Genomic DNA, 27,691 nt, shown 5'->3' with positions numbered 1-27,691 from the left:
CTTTGTATCGTAGATATTTATCAGAATTGTAAAGACAAGTGGCATTCATCTGTTTGCAAGTGGGGAACACTTATTAAAAGGAATTAAGAAGACTGAGTCATGGATTATATATTTTTGTCTCACAAGATGTTTCCTATTTCGCTGTGGAAGCTATATATAAACATTGTACAGAATTTAAATTGTTTTGAAGGCAGCCTGTAAGAAGTCCAATGGCGATAGTGTAAGATAGCCTTTACGATTAGGATTTCTAGGATAGAAGTGTGAGTTTCAGGCTTCTGGTCTTACTTTTTTACTTCCAGTTGATTGTGTTGTCTGTTTTCTGTTACAGAAGAATATGTGACAATGTGAGGGGCATTAAAGAAACAAAGTCCATGTGCCTGTAGATCAGTCATGGAGGATGTGGTGATGGTTAAAGTCCTTGTGAGAGAAGTGTTTAGGCTTTCTTAATCACCTGAGCTTCTAAAAGTTTTTGCATTAAATTGAACAATATTGTTTTGATCCTGTGAAATAATCAACTGAATTTCTCTTTGTTGTTGTTGTTGTTTTAAATCAGGAAATAATTCCCTGAGATCTCTCAAATTTTTATGGCATTTCTTTGGCTGCCTTTATATTGTCTCTTAAGTTGTTGGCCAGGGGATGTGCAAGAAAGGTAGGCTTTCTGTCCAGAGAAAGGGCAACCATACTTATTGCTCTGTGTAAGATTCACATTAGTGTATTCAGAGCTCATGTCCTTCAGTCTCTAGCTGTGCACAAACCATTCTGTCCTCTTCTGTTGCCTTTAGGAAGTAAAGAACAGAGCAATCAGCACAAAGTGATAGTTGTTTCAACTCATGTGGACACACATCTTGGCTTAGAGGAAGGTTCTGATCCCAGTGTGACAATATTTGCAGAAACAGACCTGTATGAGCATCAGGGAAATTTCAGTGGTTGTGGTTTGACTCCTAGAGAATTTTGAGACCTCCTGTCCACAGGGCAGTTGATAATGCAGGCATATAATGATCAGTAGGAAAAATAGCATCATTAGGTTGCCAGTTGACCCTGTTTCTCCTGCAGTCTGTTAGGTCTGCTACGCAACTTTATATTTGTCTCTATATCAGACATATTTCCATGGATATTAGCTATTAGAAGGGAAAGTTGAGCGTGGCATAGTTGTGTATGCCTTTAATTGAAGCACGCAGGAGACGAGGCAGGAGGATCTCTTGTGAGTTTGAAGCCACCATGAGTTAGTGGATCTGACACTGGCCAAGGATATTTGTATATTGCAAGAAGTACTCAATTTTCTTGGTTTACAAAGCAAGTTCCAGGACAGCTAAGCTATACAGAGAAACCCTGTCTTGAAAAAAATGAGTGGGGGTGGGAGGAGTGTTGGCCCTGTTGGAGAGATTTCTCTAAGACAGACAAACTCCTATGGAAACGCAGAGGTAGATCTTTGGACCCCAACTGCCTTCCATGATGAAGGTAACTCAGTGGAGGAGAAGTTCTAGGCCTCATCACTCTTGTCAGCAGCCATTCCCTAAGTCAAAACAAGATCAAAAGAGCTGTTATCACTGCGGTGGAGTAGTGGGTTCCTCAGTTCCTATGCGGAAGTCAGGGTTAGGACCGCTGAGGCAAAGCCTAGCTACATAGGTGATGCCAGTGACTATGGGCTGCCTTTGAAAATGTGTTGGGTGGTCAGTGAGAAATAGCGTTAGGTTGAAGCTACACTAAGCACCAAGCATGGTGCCTTGTGAATGACATGGAGTTGCTCTCTGCCTTCATAACCCTCGTGGCTCCTCTCCTCCATCCTGGCCTCAGCTGTTTTAAGATGACCACTAGTCAGGTGATCTCCTTTTGTATGAACCATGGGTTTGTTGGGGACTTTTGAGGAGAGAGATTAAATTTGAACTTCTGATTTCTGTGGATACTGACTCACTCACAATCTTTCCTGTTCCCACAGTGAGAAGAATCACTGCAAGGAGATCCTTTTTTGTACGTCTTGTATGTTTAGGGAAAGACATGTTAAGTCATACAGCCATAAGGTGGCTGAAGAGACTCCTTCCAAAATGCCACTACCTTTGTTTACTTGGAGGAGAATTACCGAGGGATAACTCAGGGTTTACATACACCCTGTGGGCAGTTATTCCCACAATGGAGTCATTTAATTAGATGGCATCCCTGATGTCTCTTGGTCCTGGAGAGCTTTCCTATTAGCCCCTCCAAGCCGGCTGGGGTTGTTGTGGACAGTGAAGGTCTCTAGCCCCTAGACTGTATCTGTGGAAGCTCCATCGGTCCATTTATTGGTACACCCAAATCTACTTGGATTATTGACTTAGGACAAATGAGAACGTCAGTGTACCCAGGGTTCCAAGGTCAATCCTGAAGGTTTGTCAGATTTCTTTATCTGGGAGCTTATGAGGTATAGATGGTGTCAGTAATGTAGGTAGGGCTGTCCTGTGACTTGGAGTCCTCTTCACAGACGTCTGTGCTGTTAGACTTAGTGAATTCCCTTCTTGTTTCTCTTCGTCACTTTGAACTGTGGAGCCACAGGTTTGTCCTTCTCATAGGAGAATCTCCCAAATCCCATAAGCTTTATAGAAATTGGAGAATCCTGCTGAGAGACAGCTTCTTCACATATCCCTTCTCCAGGAGCCCTGTGAGCAAAGGTCTGGGTGGCCTTTGTTTCAGACTAGCTTTTCTGTAAAATCACACAGCCTGAGAATGAATAGAAATGGTGCCTTTTCTAGGGCAGTGGCAGCCTGTCATGGTTTAAAATTGGGGTCTCCTAAGTCAGAACCCCAGTGCTCTAGCCTCTACTTGAGAACTCTGTTCTTCTAGCAGGTCCTGTGTTTGAACTTGGGGTTGGCAGCCATCACATCTTGTTTCCTTCCTTTCACTCTGTTTTCCATTTTTCTGTGTGGGGAGAAGACAGGCAGGCAGCACCTCTGCTGCTGTGGGAATCCCCTGCTGCCATGGCCCTGTTTACTAGACATTTCCTATGTCCCATTAAGAAGTTGACGTTGTTTCTGAACATTCTGCCATGTTAACTGCCCTGCCTTCCAAGTTTCCTCTAACAATCTGTTCAAGACAATTTAGACTAATCCTTTCTCTAGACTCTGTCTAATCTTTTCCCACTGCCCATTTCCAAAGTCATGTCCTTATTATTTTCCCTAACTTGTTATGCCAGCCTCCCTTTCTGTGTGTACCCCTTTCCTCCTAAAACATTACCAGCCACCAAAACATAGCAACTTAAAATAAGAACTATTTCTACAATACACTGTGAGCCAGTTCATCTGGATCTTTCTAAGCCAACATCTGTCCCAGGGCTGTAAGTAAGGTGTCAGCCAGAGCTGTGGTCATCTAAGTGCTCATCTGGGAGAGAGTCTGCATCCAAACTCACTCACAGCTGTTGACAGGATGCAGAAGAGCCATCTCCATTCTCCCTCATGTGACTGTTGGCAGACCCCAGCTTCCTGCTGGCCGTCAGCCAGGCATCTCCTTACCTCGTAATGTGGCCTCTTCCTGCTCACAACATGGATTCGTGCTTCCCACTACTGAGGGCTCAGAGAAAGCTAAGGACAAAAGAGGCCGAAGTCACACTTCCTGTAACTAACTTAGTTACTTCCCGTGTATTTAGCTTCAACTGAATCACCAGGTTCCATCCATACTAGAGAGGAAGGATTACAGTAGAACGCAGGAAGCAAGGTCACTGGGGGTCATCTTACCATTGAGACATCATTGCAGGAAACAGTGGCCCTGGTAGAAAAAAACTAAAGAAAACAATGCTAGTTAATGAACTAAGAAAATTCATAGAAAATATTTAAGCAAGGAAACATGAATTTGAGTAGAGGGAAGAGAATTTATTTGTAGAACTTTAGTTAAAATTGCTGGAAAAATAATTTGTCAGCAGTGTTATAAGTACAATGAGCTGAGCTCTTGAAGGCTGGGGACCCAGAACTAGATGAGAATCTAGTATTGATTTTAAATGTCTCACAGAGGCTAGTTTACCAGCTAAGAGTTCTTCCTGCTTTTGCAGAGGATCCAGGTTCAGTTCTCAGCACCCACATGGGTAGCTCTTGACCTTTTAGAACTCTGAGGGAGAATCCAATACCTTCAGCTTTCAAGGGCATCAACAGGCATGTGCATATAATGCCACACAAACGCACACACATACATGTAATTTAAAATAATAAAAAATAGAGCTTTAAAATATGTTTTCCTCCATGTAGACTAGATAGTATAAATGATAAAAGCCAGGAAACATTCCTAGATCAAAAAATTGAGACACCATAAACAAACACATGCACACACCTGCATGTCCCCGAGCATACAGATTACATGGACAGGCTGTCTGTGCTGTCACTGTATCTCTGGCCACTAAGGGGACTTTTTATAGGTGGTCTCTTACCTTGGGGCTTTCAGAATTGTGAGCTGAAACAAACCTCTCTACAAATTTAAGACAAAAAGGAAAAAATAGGAAAGGAAGGAATAAAGAAATACCCGATACACTGACTGAGTAAAGGGTAAAGGTAAGCGGTCACTAATATACATCACAGACCAGCATCACATGTATGTATTTCCTCAGATCCTCCTAATATCCTAAGACGTTGAAATCTGTAAACTAGTCTCTGGAAAAGTAGACCAGGAAAGATGCAAGCTGAGGCTCGCCTAGAGCCCCCCTCTCTCTAGTCCCAGTGGCTTGTTCTGGATGCACTTCCCTGTGGTTGTCCTGGAGAAATGAGAAGGGGAGACGATTCCCAGTGAAGAGGTCTCACAGTCTCTAAGCATATTCTTGGCAGTGGTATAACTTTGAATGTGTCGCTGTTGTGAAGTCTCACAACGGTCCCTGAAGAAAGTGCTTCCCAGCTCTGCAGATACTGCTCAGAGTCTTAAGTGGCCCAACGTTACAAAACCAGGCCACACAGAAGTTGCTGGCCCAGCGTGGGAAAGTCGATGCCTTTGTGAGGGATTTTTATATTCCGAAGCATGCATGTGCTTTTTGCTAAAATCCTAATGGGAAGAGAATTGTGAGCATCAGTGTCTCATCTGAGGTCTTCCAACACCGAGAAAGTTCTCTTCTATTTTCTCTCAAAAGTGAGTCTGAAATATATATATAACTGGATTCAAATGCAGTAAACAAATTCCCACAAACTGCATAATTCAGGCTATTTTTATGATTAGCACCATTTAGTGTCCCAGAATTCACCAGAGTAAACATTGCTACAGCAAAAATTACTGCAAATGGTTGAGCCTAACAACAAGAAAAAATCCCCAATAGGGCCATTTAGACCCCAGCTGCAGCTGTGCTTAACTGTATTTCATACTGGAAAGCTGAGATTAACAGGAAAATCAGACTCTGCCATGGTGTGCAGATGTGGCTACAACTGTCTTAGTTTATTCAGCAAACATTTGTTCAGGGCCTACTGTATGCCAAACAGTCCGCTGGCCACTGCGATTAGAGGGATAAATTGTACCTGGCACAGTTGAGGACCTTGCAGTTGATGGGAAAAGGCAGATGTGACAGAGAGTGTTCTGAGAGATGAAGGTGTGTGCTCGGGCATAGGGGAGTGGAGGGAAGTCTTACTGACCACAGCTTCACAGGCTATTCTGATGTGAGTGGATAGGCATTGTGGACCACGGTGACAGGAGCTGACAGGGAGGGTGTAAGGGAGACATACTGAGGCACAGGACCTTTGAGTTTGATATAAACGGGTCCAGACTGTAACATGAGAAAAGGAGCCAGTTAGAAAAGGGATGCTTTCTGTCAGAATACTGACAAAAGATGCATGTGTGGAGACCTCAGGAATCATACTGACAGGACAGACGCTTAGTGGTCCTTTGGTTGCCAGGTACAGGTTCCGTGAGACTTCACGCAGAGTGTCACCACCGCATTGTTGGTACCAACAGCAGTCACAAAGATCATGTGTGATGCCGTTCTGCTAAATGCTTTTCAGTCCCCACATAATTTAACAGTGACAACCTTGTCTCGATAAGGAACTGTTTTGTTTGTTTGTTTGTTTTTCACTTGACAGATGAAACTTTGGTCTGGAAGTTCACTTGCAAACTCTCCGGGCCAGCATTTGAACTCAAATCTAAGTGATGACACAACTAAGATTCTTACTGATCCTCACTTCACCTGCTTCCTAGATTTTATAGATTATGTTCCTTCAGGAACACCTAGGCTGATGCCTACATCTCTTGTGTGTGCTTTAGGCTTGGTGTGTCTCAGTGATAGAAGGAAAACTTCTATCAGCCAGAAGTTAGGTTTGCCAAGAGGTGCACCCTGACAGAGTGTTCTGTATTATCATTGTAATTTAATAAAATGCTTACCTCTCAAAGCATTTGTGTCTTGAGGAAGTGTGAGAAGCAGTCATAGGAGAATATTTTAGGAAGATTGAGACAAGAGGTCCACCAAGTTAGGTGAGAGAACATGTAAAGGATAACACAACAAAATCTAGAGGAATTTTACATCTTTCTTCCCATGCAGAAGTAAGCTTCATTCTCTTTGAGGACACTGTAATAATTTTTAGTGATTATATATTCTGACTGTGGATTTTGTAAGAAAGCAAACATGAAACACCAGTCACCAGGCCTCTAAAACCAGGTGACGATTTGTCACTGTACTGAACACGTCTAATACTTAAGAGAAAATAAATGGTATATTAGATTTTCAGTGATCCCTCTTTTATAATCTCCCACTGCTGCTCCTGCTTCCCTGCCCTGTCCTTCCAAAGGGGCCTTCTTTGTGTGTGTGTGTGTGTGTGTGTGTGTGTGTGTGTGTGTGTGTGCGTGCGTGCGTGCGTGCACGCGCACGCATGCGCTCAGGATGAGCACACTATGGGCAAAACAAAGACAAGAACTTTGGGTTCCAGCAGACACACGTGCATGACTTCAAAATAAGTTGACTGATAATCAAGGCTGTGGATGGTAGATTTCAACACAGCAGGGTCATACAAAAACGTTTACATTAGAGGAAAGTTTGGTGATGGCATAGCCCAGAAGAAAGATTGTGGGTTCCATGGGTTTGTTGAGTAATAATTTCAACAACTTAACTAATGTCCAGCAGGTGAAATCTGTGAGTCTGTTTCCCCGCATTAAGACGGTATATTCAGACACATGTCATCTAGCTGTTGAGGGCATATTGCTGGGCAAACATGAAGTTTCTAAGGTAGGATTCTTTACTCCCCTACCTTTTAATGGGACCATTAAAAAGAAAAGATATTAGTGAACAGGGTAAACAGAACACAGAAAGGGATGTTCACTGTTTGTCTGTTTTTACCCTGAGAACTGTCCTTGCCACATCTGAACTAGATTACAGATGAAGAATGTCAAGAATCCAGTTGTTTTAAAGATTTTAAATTTGGTCAGTAGGAAGGAAGCTGGCTACTAGGGAGATAGGTGCAGACTGCAAGTTTTTGTGGAACTTTTGGCGGGGGGGGGGGGTTGCGGGGGGCAGAGGCATTGCATGACAGTGTCCATCTTTCTGTACAAATAGCGGATTTGACCTTACTTTGAGGTTTACAACATGTTACTAACCTTTTGTTCCATATCATTTATTTTATTTGCAGGGTAACCATAAAAATAATTAAGATTTTCAATAAAGATAAAGGAGTCAGGAGATCTATTACTCTTCATCTACTAAACATAGCTTTCCCAATCCAGATGTTTATAGTATTCTCAAGCAGCTGCATCCTTTATTCAAAGCTCCTGACAGTAGGATTTTCAAATGGTTGGTGATAGAGAATGATTTCACAGAATTCTGCAAGGCCCACATTCTTCAGGACTTAAATAAGACTCAAGGCAGTAAAGGGGACTCAAGACAGTGGAAGACTTTATCTTCAGGATGCTTATAATCTGATTGGAAGGAGAAGTACTAATAAATGCAAAAATGAAAGGAGTTACAATTTCAGCAGTGTTGGAGAGAATGGAAACGGGGAAAAGAAAAGAATCTAGAATTCCTAACAACATATATTTGAAGAGGTAATTATGATAAAGTGTGTTGTGGACAAGGCCAGAACTATTGCTAGATGTAAGAATTGCTTACACCTTTGATTCTGATTAAAAGATTCTTCAGGAATGCTACCTGAACTAGCAGCTACCTAAAACCAACGAGCTACATTGTTCAGCTGTGATCTACTAGCAGGGTCAAAGATACTTGAATGGTACTTCAAGTTGACCCAAGAATGTCTTTTCTTGTGACATCATAACATGGCACTGTAGTCTACAAAGTTCATGATCAAGAAACATGAAATTAAATAAAAAGAAAATTAAGGAGAATCTCAAAAGAAAATTCATGATAGTTTAAGATTATGATTTTGCATTGGCCGCTTATATAGTTGTCCTGAGGCTCATATAGCATGTGACCTGGGCAGATGAGCACAGGTTAGACATGCCTTTCAGACTGGTGTCTAAAGAATCCTAGATTTATAGGTGCTAATCTACCATTTTTGTTCAGAATGAATGATTCACTAATACCAACTTCTTTTCCTTCCAGTCAAGATGTCTTTAATTTTACTTGAATGAGAAAGGGAGAGAGGGGGATCCAACTTTCCTGTGGCCAGTTTGAAAGTGACTGTTCTACCTTATTTCTGTAGACAAATGCCATGAGGTTGTAGTCTCCCTGCTAATAGTCCCTGTGTGAGGAAGAACAGTCCACCAGGTGCCTAGGCAGTGTGCCAACAGGTTTCTTAGGAGACACTGTTCAGTCTCTCCTGTAGAGCTAGGGACATGCTGAGGCACTAGGAAAGAAATCCACGCATAGCCATAGAGTTTAGAGAGAAAGAAATTTCTATGGTTGGCAAAATGCAAATTGTTTTGATTTGGAAAAGAAGGGCCTTAAGGCAATTGAATGCTAGCCTTCTAGACTAGGAAGGACCACTTGGAGACAGGTGACCAGATTTCCTTCACTGCCAAGCACAGTCTCCCACAGTGGCAGGGTAAGTACATAGAGGGAAAGCAGTGCTCAGAGCCCAGGCTGCTTAATCAAAGGAGTCCATCACTCCATTGTTTGCGAAGGCTTGCTTGAAGGCAATATGAGTCTGTATCTGCACGTTATGTGTTGAAGGAGCAGGGGTGAATTAAATGAACTTGGTCTTTTTAACTCACAGACTCAGTGATTTATCCTTAAATTACATAAGGTAAAGATGTCAGGCAATTATTTTGAATTATAGCCTCATACCCTGGTGCTGCCAAGAGAAGTTACTTTCCAATAATGTTGAGGAAGTCAGTGACAAAGACACACATTTATTTCAGAGGTCATGAACTCAAATACCTACAGGGTCCTGCTGGCCTTGGACAGGAGCAAGCTAACAGCAGCACACCAGTTAACAAAGTATTGTGAACTAGAAAGTGCATGGTCCATCTGCGCTGCCCACTACAGCAGACATGGTCTTATAATGGGCACAGATCTTTGGCTCTCCACAAAAAAGCTTAAAATCTAAAAACTTAGGTGTTTTTTTTCCAGACTGACACAGGAGAGTTTCGTTGGCGTCCTCTGCAGGTATAATGCAGCGCTTGTGTTGTTAGAAACCCTGGGCTTGTCCTTAACCAGCTCATGCCTCTGTAATTAACAAACAAAACACAGCTGATTGAACTTCAGAGTGACAGGTTTGCTAAGGTTCCAGAGGCTTCATTATGGCTTTGCTGGCTCTTTAAATCTTGACCTCTGTCTGATTCCTTCCTCCTTGCTCCTGATAGACGACTTATTTACACGGGAAGTAGGAATTTTAGAACAATACTTGTTTCCTAGGCATTAAGATAGTTCAGTAGATAAAGGTTTCTGCCACGAAGCCTGATGACCTGAGTTCAATCCCTGGAGCCACATGATGGAAGGAGAGAACGGACTCCCGCAAATCCCTCTGGGACCTCTGCGTATGTGTCGTGGCCTGTGTCTGCCCCCACACATCTACACACACATAAATAAATGTAATACATAAATTATTTATTTCCTTTAGCAACGTGACCTTATCTAGTAAAGCTGTCAATTACTCCGAGTGAGAGGCAACTCTCACTGCTGCCGCTGCTCACCGTTAAATGCACATGTCTTTGTGGTCTGCACTTGGTAATTTGGATTTCTGCACTAACATTTGTGTATAACATCGGGTGCATGAGGCATGCTCGACTTAAACATTAACATTCTCCCCATTTGGTGCCACGCTTTTCTCTTATACATACTGTTTTAATAACACCTCCACGTAGGATAAGGACAGTTGTATTTCTGAAATTCCCTCCCTTTCAGACTGGAGAATATGCCACTGATGAGGAAGAGGATGAGGTTGGGCCCATTCTTCCCGGTGGTGACATGGCCATTGAAGTCTTTGAGCTCCCTGAGAATGAGGACATGTTTTCCCCATCTGACCTGGACACCAGCAAGCTCAGTCACAAGTTCAAAGAGGTGAGCCCTGGCCTTTAGAAGGCTTGCCTGTGCCTGCTCCTTTCATTGTCAAATATCTTTTTATTTATGGACGAACTAAGAATCATCAGTTTTCTGATTGAAGCATTTCAACATTATCTGAGTCTTAAATTTAACCAATTATATTGTATTCTACTGTCACCAATTTTAGTATTTGTCACTTGTCACAGTAGCAGTTTTATAACATAGTGCATCGTTTCAGGATACATTCATATTATGTGTATACTTTTTACTTTACAGATGCTCTGGTACCTGATTGTGACCTCTTTCCTCTAGGGCAGTTATTTCTCTAAAAAGTTGTTTTTCTTTGTTTTCCTGAAGTAATTAGATTTCTGATAAGAATGACATGCCCAAAGGGTGCTGTTGAAGAGTTCAATGAGCAGACATTGAACAGTTAATAGAGCTACCAAGGAGTGGTGACAGCAGGAAGCCATCACGCTCCCTTGTCCTAAAGAAGCCATTCCATACCTACAGATTTGCAAGATGCACCCCTGCTGAAAATTGCATCTAGTGTAAGGGTGATGGATTCCCTATCCTTCTATGCTGTCATCCTCCTGCTGAATCCCCAGATACACCCAGGCAAGTGAGTCTAGGCTATGCTAGCCTTGCAACTGAAGAACTCAGTTTTCTGAAGCACGGCGCTGTCCAAAGAAGACCTAGATAGATCCTTGGCATACACATAGAGAACCAGGTAGATGTTTTTCCCCTCCAAGTCTGATGTTACAGGATTCTCCTAATGACCCGTTTTGCTGCTTTGAAAAAGCCCCAAGCGCCATTACCCAAGTCTTACTTTCAGCCAACTATAAGGTTTCCTGCTTGATTCTGTGATCATGATTCTTGGACAGACTGTGCCTTCTGTCTTTGCACAGTTCTTGTCAGTTCATTAGCAGCTAAGTACTCACTGAATTATTGGCATCAGGCATGTACTGAGAATTCATTGTATAGTGTACCTGACTTGATTTCTTCACATAATTGACGGCCTGGACAGCATGTTTATTAAGGTTGTTTCCCTCTGGTCAGAAGGCTTTGTTATTTTCCACAGCATTAGCTCCTATGACTGATAGAGTAAAGAAAAACTTTAACTTTCCTTCTTTTTTAATCCTTTTTTTATTTATGCATTGTACGTACCATATGCCTTGATCAGAGCCGCCAGAGCTCATCCCTCCCATTACCCTCAGACAGCACCCAGTACTATAACCCTTTCCTTCCGTCCGATGAAAGCCAGAGAGTCCAGTTAGTGCTAGCTGCTGGAGTATTGACTGACCTTGCCTTGATTGTGAGAAAGTAACCTTAGCTGTGGTAGGTTCATGAGTGCAGTGGCCATGTCATTTCCAAGTGACAGCATTTACAGTGTTCCTCTGGCTCTTACAGTATCCCCCTTACTCCTCAGTGTTCCCTGAGACTTGTATGTGAGGGGGCTACAAATGTTTCATTTAGGGCTGAGCATCCACAAGTTTTTTTTCTCGTCCTGGGGAGTCAAACTTAGGGCCATTGAGTATCAGTCAAGTGCTCTGTCACTGAGCTATATGTTTCTAGCCCAGCTTTTCTTTCTTTAAAACGACTTTACTCTCAGCTTATCCAAGGAAGCACTGGAGTCATTTTGTTAGTTCCCTCTTAAGTTATTTTTATTGAAATCAAATTATTAAGTTGATTTGTGGGAACATGACATCTTTCTCATACTTCTGGTCTTTTCATCAAATTTTATAACTGTATGTACTTTAAGTGTTTTCTCTGAGCGCTCAAAAGTTGTATATACCCTTTATTGTTGCATAAATGTCCAGACATAAACAATGAAAGACATGACTGAAATAACTAAAAGCTGTTATAAGATTATGTTAGCCTCAGGCTGAGTTAGAGAATCTTCCTCAGTTTTCAAATATGACAGTGACTGAAGTGGCTTTATGAATTCTGAATATAGGAATTTCTGGTCCTGAAATTCTGTCATTACTGAGTTTTCTGCAGGTTTTGGAGAAAGCTTTTTATTCATTTGAAATTTCTTATTCTGTGATAATTTCGTATGTGTATATAATGCATTTTGGTCACTTCTATTGCCCCTCACTCTGATTTTCTGAATACTCGTCCAACCTCCTTTATTCCTTACAAATATCTTTCCCATACCCACTAATTTGGTTTTGTTTTGTGTCCCATGGGATTTAACTAAGCCCTGTGGCTCTCCTTTAGAACTAACCCTCACTCACCAGCATGTCTATAGCTAGATGCTCTGGCTCCCCCTCCCAGAATCTGTTCGCTGCCAGTAGATCAGCGTTAAGCAGTAGGGCCGGTTAGCCCCTCTCCTTCTATACTGACTGTGCTGACCTATCCGTTTCCAGAAGACATCTACATTACAGTCTAACTGCCCTTTATCCATCCCTATACCCTGTCACTTCTGGTTTTATATATTTTAAATTCCTTTCTAGCTGCACATACAGTGAGGGTTGTTACAGCATCTTGATTTCTTGTAATATTATCCTGTTCTTACATGATACACCTTAACCCAGTTCTGTTTTGGTTAAGAGTGAAACTTAGCACTGGGTTTCTTTTGCCTTGTCTTTCATTCATAGCATCTGAATTTCTATTTATTTTTATCCATTTCATATCCCTTTATTCAAATGTGTTTCCTTTCAATAGCCTATTTCTGTATCTTACTCTTAACACATTACGAGAGTCTTTATGTCACTTAATTAATATGCACAGTCCATTCATGTTTACTTTAATCACCTTAATATAGAAATTTCACCCTCTTGACTTACTGTGTTATGTTTTCCATATTTTCTTGTTTCTTTTTATTTTTCTACCTGTCATCATAAATATCAAATTTTCTTCCGTTGCATAAAAGATAAGTTTTTGTTTTATTTTCCCAATAGTTTGCCTCAATTTTCAGTTGTTTTTGCTATCAGTATAATATAGAAAGCAGATTAGTATCTTTGCTATCATTAGTAAAACGATGGCTATCCCTGTGAGCTTTTCTGTTGCCATCCATCTTTTGTGTTTCAGGAGCCTTAGCTAGGTATGATGACAGCGTTCCTGTTACAATGAGATGGTTTCCGGTGCACCCCGCCACCCCCCCCCCAGCCCCTTAGTTTGCAGAGACCTCAGTGCTGCTGTGAGCTCATTTACTCCCTTCTCTAAGGCTTCCTTTCTACCATCAGTGCCAAAGGTTCCTGTCACCTGGGCCCAAATTTAAATTAGCAGTCAGGAGGTCACAGCTTCAGGGTATGGAGCAGGCTGGCCTGATTTACCACCAGGTGTACACTGCAGGGTTGTGTGGAAAAGGTGAGGATCAGTTAAATTACTGTCTCCTTCCTGACTGCTGGCATTCCTCAGCCCCAGCATTCACCTCTGCAACATCACAACTCCAGTGTCTTCTGTTCTCAAGAATTTGTTCACAAGCGCTCTCTCTCTCCCTCCCTCCCTCCCTCCCTCCCTCCCTCCCTCCCTCCCTCCCTCCCTCCCTCCCTCCCTCCCTCCCTCTCTCTCTCTCTCTCTCTCTCTCTCTCTCTCTCTCTCTCTTCCTGCCTCTCTCTCTCTCTCTTAAAATTAATGAATGGTGGCCTGAAGCACATTTGTGTCCTTTTCTCTTTAGGGAGATGTAAATTGCTTTCAAGAGAGAAAGGATATGGCTTTGTTAGTTTGCTGTGTTGAACTCAACTGAAAGCTTTCCCCTACCAATTCAGCCATGTCTGCCTCTATTTATTTCCTTTATTAATACTATGGTCTACTTTCCTGGGGCATGTTTGCTTGTTCATATGCCAGCTTCTTACAGATTGTGCTTAGTTTGTTGTCATACTTACTGTTGAAAACGGAATCTGTCTGGTGCTTTGCCTCTGCCTGTCTCCTACTCTGTTAACATTCCCTGACTTCACTTTGGAACCAATCTGTGTTTTTTACTTTCCCTGTTTTAGTTTCAATTTAACTTTAATAACTGGAGAAATGATTTTGAATCTGTAACTTTTTAATTAATCTAGCATTTTATTACATTGTGGTCAAATATTTTTTCAACCAACTTGTTTGAAAAATAAAGCTTTTATTGTAGACTAATATGGGTATTTGTGATTAAATTGATACATTTGAAGTGCTCTGAATGCTTATTCATTTTTCTTGAACCTAATAAGAGGATTTATAGTTAATTATACCTCCATATCATTTTTGTCTACTTTGATATTATATTGGAAGCATATGAAACATAACAATGATTTCCTTTTGCATTTAGGTTATACTTTGATGTTAACATTTGACAGCATCTTTCGTTGTAGTATTAAGTGTGTGCCTACATCTAACAAAGTCAGTTACAGCATTTTCTTTTATTGGAATTTAAAAAATATACAATGTTAGAGTCTGTGTCTTTTACTAAGAAAATTCTGTCAGTTTGAACTTATTGTAATAGTTACTCAAGGTATTTGTTACTATTCTTAACTCATTTTATGCTTTGTGTTTCCTTTATATTTGTTGGCTGTTACTACAGGTTATCTTCAAGGCTTTAACATATATTCTCTTTACATAATTTTAAGAACTAAAAACAAAAATACCATTTGCATTCTCTGTATGAACATGCTTGATACAAATGTTAAGTTTTAAGAAAAGTGAATATTATGCTCTTCTGTTTTTCCTTTAAAAGTATTATTTCCTAATTCTTTGGTTTTTAACTTTTAATTTCTCAGAGAGTGTTTCTCTGAGTAAATTATTAGGTGTCTATGGTGGGTATAGTTTTTGTGAGCTTTATGTTCTAATTATTGTGACACCATGATAATTGACTAGGCTTGACATCTTATTATTATTTTAATGAAAATGTTGTATGGTCAACTTCATTGCTTTAAGCACATTTTCAAAGAAAAATTCTAATATCAGTCTGGATTTGAGTGCTTCTCTTCTCTTCAGGCTGGAGTTTAGTTTTCGCCACAATTTCTTAAAAGTAGGCTTCCTAGCATATCTGTCTCTCTCTCTCTCTCTCTCTCTCTCTCTCTCTCTCTCTCTCTGTGTCTCTCTCTCTGTGTCTCTCTCTCTCTGTGTCTCTCTCTCTGTCTCTCTGTCTCTCTCTTCCCTCCCTCCCTCCCTCTCTCCCTCTCTCCCTCTCTCTCTCTGCCTCTGTCTCTCTGTCTCTGTCTCTGTCTCTGTCTCTCTTTCTCTCTCCTCTTTTCTCATACTCCCCTACCCGAGTACTGAGTGTAGGGAACCAGGTACTCTGTCATTGAACTATAGCCTGAGTCCCTCCTTCTACTATAATTACTTTGTATTAGATTTACATTGTTTTATTCTCATTTTAGTCCATTATACGTTTGTATTTTGATAGGATGTTGTTTTTGTTTAACTTTCTTAAACTAGCCATCAGTATTTGTTATTTTGGGTGGTTTTATTTATCTGCTTCCCCATGTCTGAGTCTCAGACATCTGTCATCCACTCTGTGTCCTTAGATCATCAGATACGCATTTAGCTGCAGATTCCCTCATGCCCTGCACCCCTTGCTGTGTGATCTGCTTTCTTATGAAGTATTCGGCTCTTTTCTTGTTTGCCTTTTGTTCATTACTCTTTACTTTGTCATCTCCTGGTGTCTCTAGGAGAAACTTTAGGACAATTTTACCCAGGACACATGGATTTGCTAATAGTGTTTGCAATTGGTTTCCTTCTCCATTACTTGAAGTCTCCAAGTGAGATCCTTAATTTCAACAAGTGAATACTTTGCAGCTGCAGATATAAAGTTTCCTGTTTCGTTCCAAGCAAATGGGGAAACCCATGTTGGGCACTCTAGAAGGTGCAGATCTCTTGTGCCTACTTGACCCTGAGTTCTGCAGCTCCAGGTGTGCAAGTCAGCACCCTCCTGCCTTCTCTTCCTGCTCAGACAGCTGTTTCTGAACAAATGCGAAATAGCAGAGGTGAGGAGAGCAGCCCCGAGGTCGCATTCTTTGGTAGGACATAGACAGTGTCCCCCTTTTGCACTGGCTAGACTGGTTCTCCAGCAGCCGGGGGCAGTGGTGGTATAGAGTGTCCGGACATCAGATGAAGCCTGGAGGTCACTATCTGTTCACTTGCTCCCTGATCATTTTCTGGCTTCTTATTTTGACTATTCAAGTTAGACTTTTCTTTTCTGCTTTTATTTGAGTTTTGTTTGTGTGATTTTGTGTGAGTGTATCTGTGGCATATACACACGTGTATCACAAGTGCACATGTTCACAAGGAAGCCAGAGGACATCCAACGCCCTGCTCTCTCGCTGTCTCTACTTACTCCCTGTAGACGGGTCTCTCACTAGACCTGAAGCCAGGCCAGCAAGCAGCACACTCCATGCACCTCTCCAGCCACTGAATAGATTTGATTCCTGTTCCTGAATACGTTATAGTCTGTGAACAATATCTTCCTTCCTTCCTTCCTTCCTTCCTTCCTTCCTTCCTTCCTTCCTCTTGTTTTTGTTTTGTTTAGTTTCTGCCATTTGGGCTAAGCATGTTTCTGACTGACTTCCGGGGGAGGGGGTTAGAGAGCTACATCAGAGTGCATCCTCTGTCAGCAGGGGGGCTGAGGTTTCCCCACAGCACTGCTTGGCAGTGCGGACGGCTAGCACCAGTGGAAACAGATCTTCCTCTTTGGAGAAAGCTGAAGTCTGAAAGTGGTGTTATTTAAGTCTGTGAAAAATAAACTAGAAAAGTTATAAATACCCAGGAGAATAAATAAAGCCATCTCTATGGGAGTTTCATTAGCACATAGGGAGCTGTGAACTGTTACCTCCTTAGTAGTAAACAGATGTTTATTTTTAAAGGAACTATAATAACCAGCTGTCAGATATAACCAACATGTTCCTCATTAAAAACCACACTCTGAGAATCAGCCCAGAGTGGACTTCCTAGAGACTCACCCCGCGCTTCATTCACTGCCCTTGGTAGGACCTTCAGATCAGGCCGAGTGAGCTACAACTCAGCTAGGTAATTCCAGCTTGCTTTGTATATGTAGGTCCCTGAAAATAAAACCCTGTTTTGTCGATGTAGAGATGCCATCTATGAAGGTTTGAACAAAAAAAACGGCAAAGATTTGCCATTTATCATTTTAATAGCATCATATATGGGCAGAAATTCCATTCCCCCAGCTCCTTCTTCTGTGGAGCCCACCCCGCTGTGGACAAAACGAACCTCGGTGCAGTGCCACACTGGTAGTTAACAATCTCTGCAGGGCTGGAAACCATCTCACCGAGTTCTGTGCTGATACCAGGCATTGCCAACCTTGTGCAACAAGACAGGGCAATGTTGTGCTTATCTGATCAGAAAATGCCTGGCTCTAGAAGACTCCTAAATCTCTCCTGCAACGATAACACTTTTCACTCCAAAATATATTTTCCATACCTGCACAGGCTACGTAGACTGTAGCAGTTGAAGCTGATTAGCTCTGTGTCCGCAGCTGCCCGTGTCTGGTGGTCATATGTAAACATTTTCATTCAGTTACAGACATGCACGCTCTGTGTTCATCTTATTGAAAGCGGTAAACAGAGGCCACACACAGCAGTACACCGTCAGCATGTGAAGTGAGATTTGGTGCATATATGTCCGCTGAGATCCCTGCAGACGTCCACATTAAAGCTGACAGCCTGGTCTCACAAGCAAAGGACATAGGCCTGCAATCTTTTGGAGAAACCCCGAGAGGCAGAGAAGTCAGCCTTCTGCTAGCTCTGCTGCATTTTCCAAGTTCCCTCATCCCTTGGCACAGTACATTGTCCTTCCCCGTGAAACATTCGCCCCCAGCCAGCCTTGGCTAGTTTGGATACAAAAGATAACAAAGACCAAGACCCTCTGGCCGAGCTATAGGAGGAAAAGGCCATTGGGGCCAACCAGGAACAAGGTCTCTGCCTGCCTGCAGCATCACCTGCAGAATGTAGGCTCTGGAAGTCGTATGTAGATATTGCTTATTTTTTTCTCTGTGTTTGTTTTCTCTTCCTTTTTAAAATTTAAGTTAGAAACAAGTTTGTTTCACATGTCAATCCCAGCTCCCTCCTCTCCTCCCCTGCCCTGCCCTCCACACCAGGTCCCCCAGCCCCCCACCCAATCTCCACTCCAATCCCCAGGGAGGGTGAGGCCCTCCATGGTGGATCTCCATACGTAGATATTTCAAAGATAGACTCTGCCATGATCATGTGGCCTTGGGAAATATGGACCCAGAATATGGTGTCACTAACAAAATATAGGTTTAATAATGAACGTATTCTACGCTTCTTTCCTATTTTCATGTTTCTTTTCTGTATGTATTAGGGTGCTCACTCATACAACCAAATGGAGGCCAGCCTCTCTGTAGGTATTGGGGTGCTCACTCGTGTACCATATTGAGGTCAGAGGTTAATGAATGCCTTCTCTGTGACTCTCCCTCTTGTTGTTTGAAACAGGGATCTCACTGAATCTGGAGGTTCACAATCTGGTCTGCACTGGCTGGCAGTGCAGTGAGCCACAGGCTCCTCTTGTTTCTACGTCCAGGGCCAGTTACATGTGCACACAGGACTCCTCATCTTCTGTTCTGTGCTTGGTTCCCTCACCCAGGTCCCCAGGCTTGCACAGCAAGCCCTTAGACCGACTCCTCTGCTCCCTGGGTTTTATTAGTAATACCAGATGCTGGTACTGTTACCCGTGTACTTTCTGTGTCAGGGTCTCAGAGACTGCCCAGTCAGAGTCGTGAATTCTCATCTAGGGCAGTGATGATCACATGCACCTGGAGGTTCCGTGAGAAATAGACGCACCAGGGAAACAGCTAGGCAAGCCGATGAGCAGAAGTCGAAAAGCCAGGCCTGCGTTGTTTGTCCTGACCCTCCTTCTCCCAGGGACGCTCCAGGGTGCAGTGTGATGCCTCTGAGCCTTTCTCATCGGAACATTGATTTGAACAGGCCCTGATGTGCTCTCTCCCAGAGCCATTGCAGTAATAGAGGGAGCTGATGAAAAACAGGCGGGTGCCTGCCAGTGGGGGAAAGAAGTCCACATTAGCAGAACTGCGGGCTGAGATTTCTACAAACTGACTTTGGCAACTATTAGCTCTGCTATTTAAAGTCCTTGTACAGTGTTTTACTGTGTAAACTGAAAAAGTTCAGCTTGTGTGTTTTTATGCCTTTCCTAATATGATGGATGCATAAAAATTCTTTGAAAGGTACATTGCACCCGGGATGAAAATAACCACATACCTGTAATTTCAGGCCTTGTGTCACCTAGGAAAACTTACAGTAGAGTTATTGTTTGTCTTATGAACGATGTCCAAATTTGCACATTTCACTCTGTACCTGAGGAATTGACTGACTAGTTTTCCTCACACTACGCTCTCAACAGTTGTTGCCTCCTGGCTGCTAATGAGGGCAGCTCTCTTCTCTTCTCTTCTCTTCTCTTCTCTTCTCTTCTCTTCTCTTCTCTTCTCTTCTCTTCTCTTCTCTTCTCTGTGTGGTGAGCTTAGAACTTCAAGCTAACCAGCCTACTTCGCATTTCTCCTTAGGTTCGTCCACAGTTCAGGGTACTAACCTACTACGTAGGAGAAGGTGCTTGTGATTTGAATTTCTGGGCCCTGACCATGACAAATATGCTGGTCCCATTTTTTTCCCCAGTAGCTGTCGAATGTGGAAGTATGTGGGAGACGGTGGGAGCTCTTCCCACCCAGTTCTCTCCGTTTTCATTTGGAAAACCAGGCTGTAGATAAGCAGCTGACAGAGGCCTCATAAGCCCCACGAAGAGGAAAGTCATCAGCCCTCACTCTGCTGAAGTCAGTCCGGGATCACTCATAACAGCGCTCACTGCAGTCACTGGATAGAACCAGATGTGTTTTTATTTAGGAGTGGCTTTGCATATGCCATTTAACACCTTTTGATTCATAACACCTGGCTATGTAAAGCAGGCTGGCCTTGAACTTGCAGCAATCCTCCTGACTCTGCTGTCTGAGTGCTGGATTGCTGGCATCCAGCGGGAATTGAAATGGGGTAGCCGCCCTGGGGTGTTTTAGGTGATTCTCTCTGGTCCTGGCTGCCTTTGTTGATGAATGGCTCTTACTCAGCCTTACATGGATTCTCTCCTTTAGTGTCCCAGTGAGGTTGGTGCTAAACTATGAGGAAGTGCATTTGACTTGGGAGAAAAATACAGGTGAGAGGTTAAGCAGTATCCTACTGCTTACCACATGCACACGACAAATAGGGTGAATTTGAGCAGCCTAACTTCTCATATTAACGTGTTTTAAACATCAAAGAGTGGATATTCTTGTCAATAATTGCTGGAGAAAACCCATCCAGGCATATGATATGCTTTACTGCCGAATAATATAATAACTCTGGAAAATAATTCCTTGTAGTTGTATATCCACTCCATGCTGTATGTAAAGAATATCTTCAATGCCTAAATACTTTTGGCCTTGCATGGCGGTAGTTCCTATTGCCAGGAGAGGCTAGCATGACTTTATTGGAGAGAGAATGTGTTACCTTCACAACATCTTGCATAGAGCCTTTCTTCGATAGATGTTTATAAAGTTCATGTCTATTTTTAAAGAGAAATGGCACAAGATCTGAACCCAGGCATCCAAGTTGTAATCTAATTTAGTATTGATTTGTTTTACAACTAGGCAGGTTGATTGTCTTCTCTGAGCCTTGGTTTCCCCAAATCAGGAGCGGGAAGACTTTAGATCGTTGTGCTCGGTGTGTGTACTGAGCCTGAGTGTCCTGGTGCTGTCTAGACCAGGGTTTCCAGGAGCACAAAGGGCCTCCACCAGCAATGTCACCGAGAAATCTTGGTGTAGCTTCCTCGCCTGGCACACGCACACTCTGGGCATCTGCTAACGGCAGCTCAGTGAGTTGGACCACTCGTTAGGCCAAAGGTATGAAACCAGAAGACCCACAACTCTGATCATCTCAGTTCTGAAAGAGTGAACGTAACATAAGCTATGGAAGTGGTCTTCTGTCCATTTTAAAACAGTGTTGGGGTCACCCTCCACAGCTGGGCTGCCTGCCTTGACAAACCACTGAAGGGGACCATGGTGTACCAAGCCTGACAACTCCAGGCCCTGACTGTTGTTCAGCCATAAGCTGGATGTTTGGTCCAACCTCTTTTAAGTCTTCCTTTTTTCTCTTGGCATCCTTTGCGCCTACCCCCAGCAAGCCAGTAAAGCCAAGGACACACATGCTGCAAAGCCAGAGAGGAGCCTGTTAGGAGGCCCTGTGGGCTGCATAGGTTACTTCCCCTTGTAATTCAAGGCCCTTCATTCGGCCCTTCCTTGGCTGACTGGTAAACTGCATTAAATGTGCTTGGTTGTAGTAATAGCATAAGATTACAGTACTTCCTGGACAGCTGTAATTCCAAATTACTTTGGACCGGAAAAAAAATGTGTGTGTGTGGGGGGGGGTCTTTAATAAGTTTGTGGCAAACCAACTCAGAGTACAATGTGACCAAAAGAAGCAGTGTGGCAGAAATGCCCCTGAATTTGGTAGCAGAGTGCCCCCCTCCCGAAATGCAAAATGTAACTGATGAAGGTGCGGGCGTGTTTTGACCTCTAAGACGAGGAGAATTGGGAATTTCAAAAACATCCTTTCCCAGGGAATTCAGAGAACAAATTGTGAACCCATAAACTGTTTTCCTTAAGTCCAGGGAGAGCGTTCAGCCCTTAAAGAAACGAGTGAGGCATTGGAGACCCCTCCTTACAAAGAAAACAGTGGGGGCGGGGAGCAAAGAAAACAAAAGGCAAAGGCGACTATTATGTTGCAAAACAGTGCACGTGACATTGGAGTCTTCACACAGGTAGATATTTTGGGGGGCAGAAATCTGAATCTGTACCTTTCCATGCTTTTAAAAAGAAGAAGGAGAAAAACAAAAACAAACCCGGAGATTTCTCCGAGCCGCAGCATCCATTCCCTCCATCCTCTGCAGCAGAGCAGCTCTGTGGAATGTGAAAGCGACTCGCAGAACCACAGCGCCACCTTTCTGCAAGATGTGGAACTGAATCTTCACGCTATGCCAGGCCTGTTGACTGGCTGGCTCAAGCTGTTCAACTGGCCAGCCTTAGCAAGGAAACAGCTCCGGCGACGCTCCGATCATAAAGGAAGAGCCGCAGAGGCCAAGAAATGGGTTTTCTTTTTCTTTGGCCTTTGAGCAATTAAACTGGTAACTTAATCGGATGGTAGGGACTGTGAGCCATAAACCCAGTGTTTAATTAGTTTGCACCCAGTGAGTCATTTTACACGCTAGACATTGTAATTTACAACCTGCTGCATTGCAGCAGTTTCCTAGGCTTTTTATTGTGTCATAAGATATTCTTCTCACTGCTGAGTCTTTAAAAATATAGAAACACTCTTAGTTGAGAATTTTTTTCTTTTCAATTTTCAGTTGCAAATCAAACATGCAGTTACAGAAGCAGAGATTCAAAAATTGAAGACCAAGGTAAGCACCGCTCCGTGGTGTTTGGGTTGTACTCTTTAAACTTCAGATACTCTGAGGAATTTGAAGCCTAGGACTAACGGATTTGGTCCTGTGCATTTGCGAGCATACTTCCATGAGTTTCAGTTCCATGATTAAGTACAAAGACGGAACGTCCGGGAGAGCAAGCACACCCCAGTGACGTACCTCATAGCTTAAACAGATATGCTTATGCATATTTTCTCTGAAATTTCTTCAAAAATGATATTTTTAATGGCTCAAGCATCTGAACTGTGTACTCATTTTTCAAGTACAAGCTGGTATATCAAATCTCCTTTATGTGATTTACCTTATAATACATAGATTGATTTTTTTTTAGCTAATTACTAGAAGCAATGTATTGTTCTAATGTGGCACATTAATTATTTTTTTAAAAAAAGCTTCCCATGTCTAAGAATTAAATATTATAAACTCAATCTATGACACTGTGTAACTGATTTAGATCCAGGGGCTACTGGAAATCTTGAGGAATACTTAGTTTGCATTATTTAAATTTGTTGAAGAAAAATATGAATAAAAAGACAATATATTTATAATCTATATGAAATGAGACATCAAAGTAAGCTGTAAAATTCTTGTACAAGTTACAGTTCTAGCTATTGTGTTCAGTTCTATCAAATGTATATTTTCAGAGACTTAAAAATATTTTTCAGCTACTTTCAAACTATTCTGTATTGCTTCCATGATCTTTTTAGAAGTTAGATAACATTTACTCCCCACGACTAGTGATCTGTTTTCTCATTTATAGTGGATACTTGTTTGGGATTTTCCATGTGTTTTAAATGGAGATGAATCAGCTGGGCTACTTTGGTTAAATGGCATTCTCGACTAATACGTTCTGCAGCTTTCCAGCCAAAGCATGATTATACATCCTCCATGGTGCCAGCCTCGCACTGTGAATTTCAAATTCTAAGTTAGCAGTGGCTGGTACATAAACAACTGCTATAAAACATTACTCACTTACAGATGCAGTAAAAACCTAGTACATTTTACCGGAACTGTTTCTTGATGTTAAAAGAAGATCTTCTTAAACTGTTGGCTACAAATAGGGAAAAGAAGCCCCTGTGTTTCTGAAAGCTCTCGTAAATAGGCGTAGGCATTTGACTATGAGGATTAGTTTAGAAAATACTACAAATTACTATTTTATATTTTTATTCATAGATTGGTATATGGTATTCAAACTTGAAAATATGTAATTGTGATTATTATCCATGTTAAATAGATTTCCTCATTTCAAAATAATTTTTATTTTGTAACCTCTTGTCCAAATGTATTTAGTAAAAATTTTCACTAAACTCTACCTGTGATATATAAATACATATTTGTGTGAATGTGTATTCCATTTGTTCAATGTTATATAATAATTTCAGAATGTCTTCATTTTGAATACTGATAAGTTGAAACAAGGCAGAGAAGGTTGGCAGAGCAGCAACCTAAAGGGTGTGTGACTGCAAGGCCAGATGGGTTCCTGTTTCCCGCACTCAGATTCAGCCAGGAGGTCTAGGGAAAACTGCACCCCATATTCCCGAGAATACCTAGAGACAGTGACAACACAAAACTGTCGTTCTGACCCATTGCAGAGACTGAGATTCATCAAGCAACCACTTACATCTTTACTTATCCTTGTCTTGTATGCTTTGTTTAAATTAAGGTTAATAAAGAGCTAGATATTTATAACACTCCCTGGAGTGACAGACTGTGGCCATGTCAGTTGAAATCAGGAACCTAGTAACATCCTCTAAAAGGTTAAAAACCCAGGAAGAGACGCTGACACTTAGCAGATGATTATGATCCCCGGGAGGTGTTGCAAGGATGCTGAGCTGTGAGAGCACATGTAGATGCTTAACCCAGGCTCTCAGAAACTTGGACCGCTTGTCTAAGTTTTTAGGAAAGTAATTCAAATGTAAGCTGAATGACTAAGTCCCTTCTTAGCCCTTAGTGCAGTGGTTCTCAACCTCTTGGTTTCAGAATGACCCATTCACAGGGTCACCTAAGAACCCTCAGAAAATACAGATATTTACATTATGATTCACAAAGTAGCCAAAATTACAGTTAAGAAGTAGCAGCAAAAACAGTTTTATGGTTGGGGGGGGTCACCCCACATGAGGGACTGCATTAAAGGGTTGCAGCATTAGAAGGGTTGAGAACCACTGCTTTACAGGATAGTATGCTGCTCCTCCTCTCCCCTTCCCTACCCCCACTCTCTTTGTAGTTAACTTTTAACTTACCGTCCTACATTTTATGTAACATGCTCTCAAAGGAAATGTGCTGACATATAGTGGACCGAATCAGTGATATGCCAGGCGTCTTTTCCTGCTTGGAGTATTTCAGCTACATGGTATCAAACAAAGCTCACAGTATTTGGAATCTTGTGTTTCATCATGTATCAGACGGGTAACCTTGAGCAAATCATTTCCTTTCTCAAGCCTTCCATTTTATCCTTTATGGATATGGAAAGAATTGTTGCTCTTCTCATCTCAAGCTGTTTTGATGACTGAGGGCACATAAGAATAGAATTTTATCTAAAACAAGCTATAATAGTGTGGAGAGACGGTTGCTACAGACATGCTTCAATTGCTTTTGCCTTGGCATTTGTTTTCTCCAGCTGCAAGCAGCAGAAAATGAGAAAGTAAGGTGGGAACTAGAAAAAAACCAACTTCAGCAGAACATTGAAGAGAATAAAGAGAGAATGCTGAAGCTGGAGAGCTACTGGATCGAGGCACAGACTCTGTGTCACACCGTAAACGAGCATCTCAAAGAGACTCAAAGCCAGTATCAGGCCTTGGAGAAGAAATACAACAAAGCCAAGAAGCTGATCAAGGATTTTCAACAAAAGTAAGCGTTCCCCAGTGATCCACACAACAGTTAAGCAGACGGGTGTCTGAGGAAGGTGTACCCCGGTGGCTTGATACTATTTAAGGGTGTGGGAAGTGCAGGCTGGGTTCCCTTTCAGATCACAGTTACCACAGATTAGCGGAGCAACTTTTCCTCATGGCATTGTATTTGGGTGTTGTCATTTGACTCCCCCTTACTCTTTGATAGGAACTATTAAAACATTTACACTTGCTGGTTCTTTCTGGAAGTATCTCTCTGTTTTAGAAAGCAGCACTGGAACTGGAGTTGTATGGGTGCTTGGCTCATGGTTGGATGTGCTCCATGCAGAGGAACAGTGGGGTCTGGATGAGCCTGCTTCTGTCTGCTCTTAGAATCAGTGACCACAGACCTGCGACCCTGCCTCTGCATTTCCCCTCCTAGCTCTCAGGGACCCAGGTCACATCAGTGAAGCAGGCCCTCTCCACACCCATATGAAATTTCAGCAGCTCGGTTCTGAGCTGATGTGGTTTTCCTCCCATCTCTCGAGCCTTGATGTCATCTCAGAGAGCATGCCCAGAGAGGCCGTCATGAGTTATTTCTGACACACTAGCCCAAACACCAGTACCTTCTGTGGTTTTCTGTGACAAGCCTTGGAAGCTAAGTGTGTGTCTCACAGTCATTGTATTTCTTTCCTGTCTTAGAAATAATATTGTAATAGTTGAAACAATAACTGTAACAAGTTGTTTAAAGGAGGATAATAGTTCTTTATTATTGTGAACTCAGTATATTGCCATTGTAACTTTGTGCTAACTACACTATATCTATCTGTAAGAAATGACCAGCTTTGCATATTCTACCAGAAGCCCTCAGAATGGAGGGGCATCTCCTTCTCCAGTATTACCCATGGCGGTGTGAGTGCTCGCCTCAGTGCCCCTCACTGTTTTCCCACCGCAACAACCTCTTCTCAGCTCTTCTAGCTACTTCCATCTGTTGCCTTATGTATTGGAGATAGAGAATCACTTCTACTGACAGGAAATTATCACCATTGAATTCCCTATGGAGTCGTTGGTGCAGCCCCTCCTGTCCACACGCGTGTGCATGCTGCAGATGATCAGCATACTGAGAGCACTAGGACTACTTCCTGACCTTGTGATTAAATCATGAGGGGTGTCTTTCCTTTCATCACCATCAACTTTTCCACTAACTGTATGTGCGTTTCATTTATTTAAAAAGCTCTCTGGGGTTTATCCCACTATGCACTTGAGAGCATTTCCTCACATATTGAAAGTTATCTACAATGGAACCTTCTGTTTTCCTCTTAAGAGAGCTCGATTTCATCAAGAGACAGGAAGCAGAAAGAAAGAAGCTGCAAGAGTTGGAGGAAGCTCACCTGCTGGAGGTCCAGGGCCTACAAGTGCGGGTGAGTCAGGCTCTCACTGCCACAGCACGGCGAGCTGGGTGTGCCTGGAGGAGTGCTGGACATTCCCATCTGTGGATGCCTTTTTGTTTTCTAGATCAGAGATCTGGAGGCTGAGGTGTTCAGACTCCTGAAGCAAAACGGGACCCAGGTTAACAACAACAACAACATCTTTGAGAGGCGAACATCTCCTGGTGAAGTCTCAAAAGGAGACGCGATGGAGAATGTGGAAGCCAGGCAAACGTCCTGTCAGGATGGCTTGAGTCAAGGTTGGTCTCTCCTCACCTCAAACCTTGTTGTTGCCGACAGAGCAATCAGAAGTTAAGTTCTTTTTCTGATCTGGAGACCCCAAATCTCACACCACCTCCTAATATCAGGATAGGAGCCTGTCATTTCAGCTCGCATCAAACACAAACGCTTCAGTGTAAATGACAGAGTTCCAACTAAAGGCAAACCAAGAGTTATCTTTACAGGGCCATGAATAAATGCAGAGTAAATGGTAATCCATTTCCTCTAGTTCCCACCCTCTGAATACATTCCTGTCTCCAGACTCACTTAGTTAAGATATTCTCTTCAGTCCTCTTCTTTATCTGGGGTCCTACTTGTACTCCCCATGTCCACCTTGCCAAAAACCAAACAAGTAGAGAACATATAACCTCAGACACAGCCACAATCCCTGTATT

At 42.4% G+C, this 27,691-nt stretch overlaps 1 protein-coding gene across 11 annotated transcripts in view; it reads left to right on the top strand.

Annotated features, from left to right (window-relative positions):
* The window catches only part of Ppp1r9a (protein phosphatase 1 regulatory subunit 9A), a 251,376-nt gene that overhangs the window by 182,887 nt on the left and 40,798 nt on the right, over nucleotides 1-27,691 (top strand). For 10 of the 11 annotated variants that reach the window (XM_013122676.3, XM_005082909.4, XM_005082908.4 and 7 more), the window contains 5 exons: nucleotides 10,214-10,369; nucleotides 22,688-22,741; nucleotides 25,383-25,612; nucleotides 26,915-27,011; nucleotides 27,106-27,277. In XM_013122676.3, coding sequence (XP_012978130.1) covers nucleotides 10,214-10,369; nucleotides 22,688-22,741; nucleotides 25,383-25,612; nucleotides 26,915-27,011; nucleotides 27,106-27,277 — 709 coding nt within the window. Of the gene's footprint in view, nucleotides 1-9,439; nucleotides 9,476-10,213; nucleotides 10,370-22,687; nucleotides 22,742-25,382; nucleotides 25,613-26,914; nucleotides 27,012-27,105; nucleotides 27,278-27,691 lie in introns of all 11 variants that reach the window. The other variant, XM_021234600.2, reaches the window with a different exon arrangement.

This window comes from Mesocricetus auratus, unplaced genomic scaffold, assembly GCF_017639785.1.
Source record: "Mesocricetus auratus isolate SY011 unplaced genomic scaffold, BCM_Maur_2.0 Super-Scaffold_100019, whole genome shotgun sequence".
NCBI classification, from domain to species: Eukaryota; Metazoa; Chordata; class Mammalia; order Rodentia; family Cricetidae; genus Mesocricetus; species Mesocricetus auratus.
The sequence above is the reverse complement of the archived record's forward strand: the minus strand, read 5'-3'. Positions and strand labels throughout refer to the sequence as shown.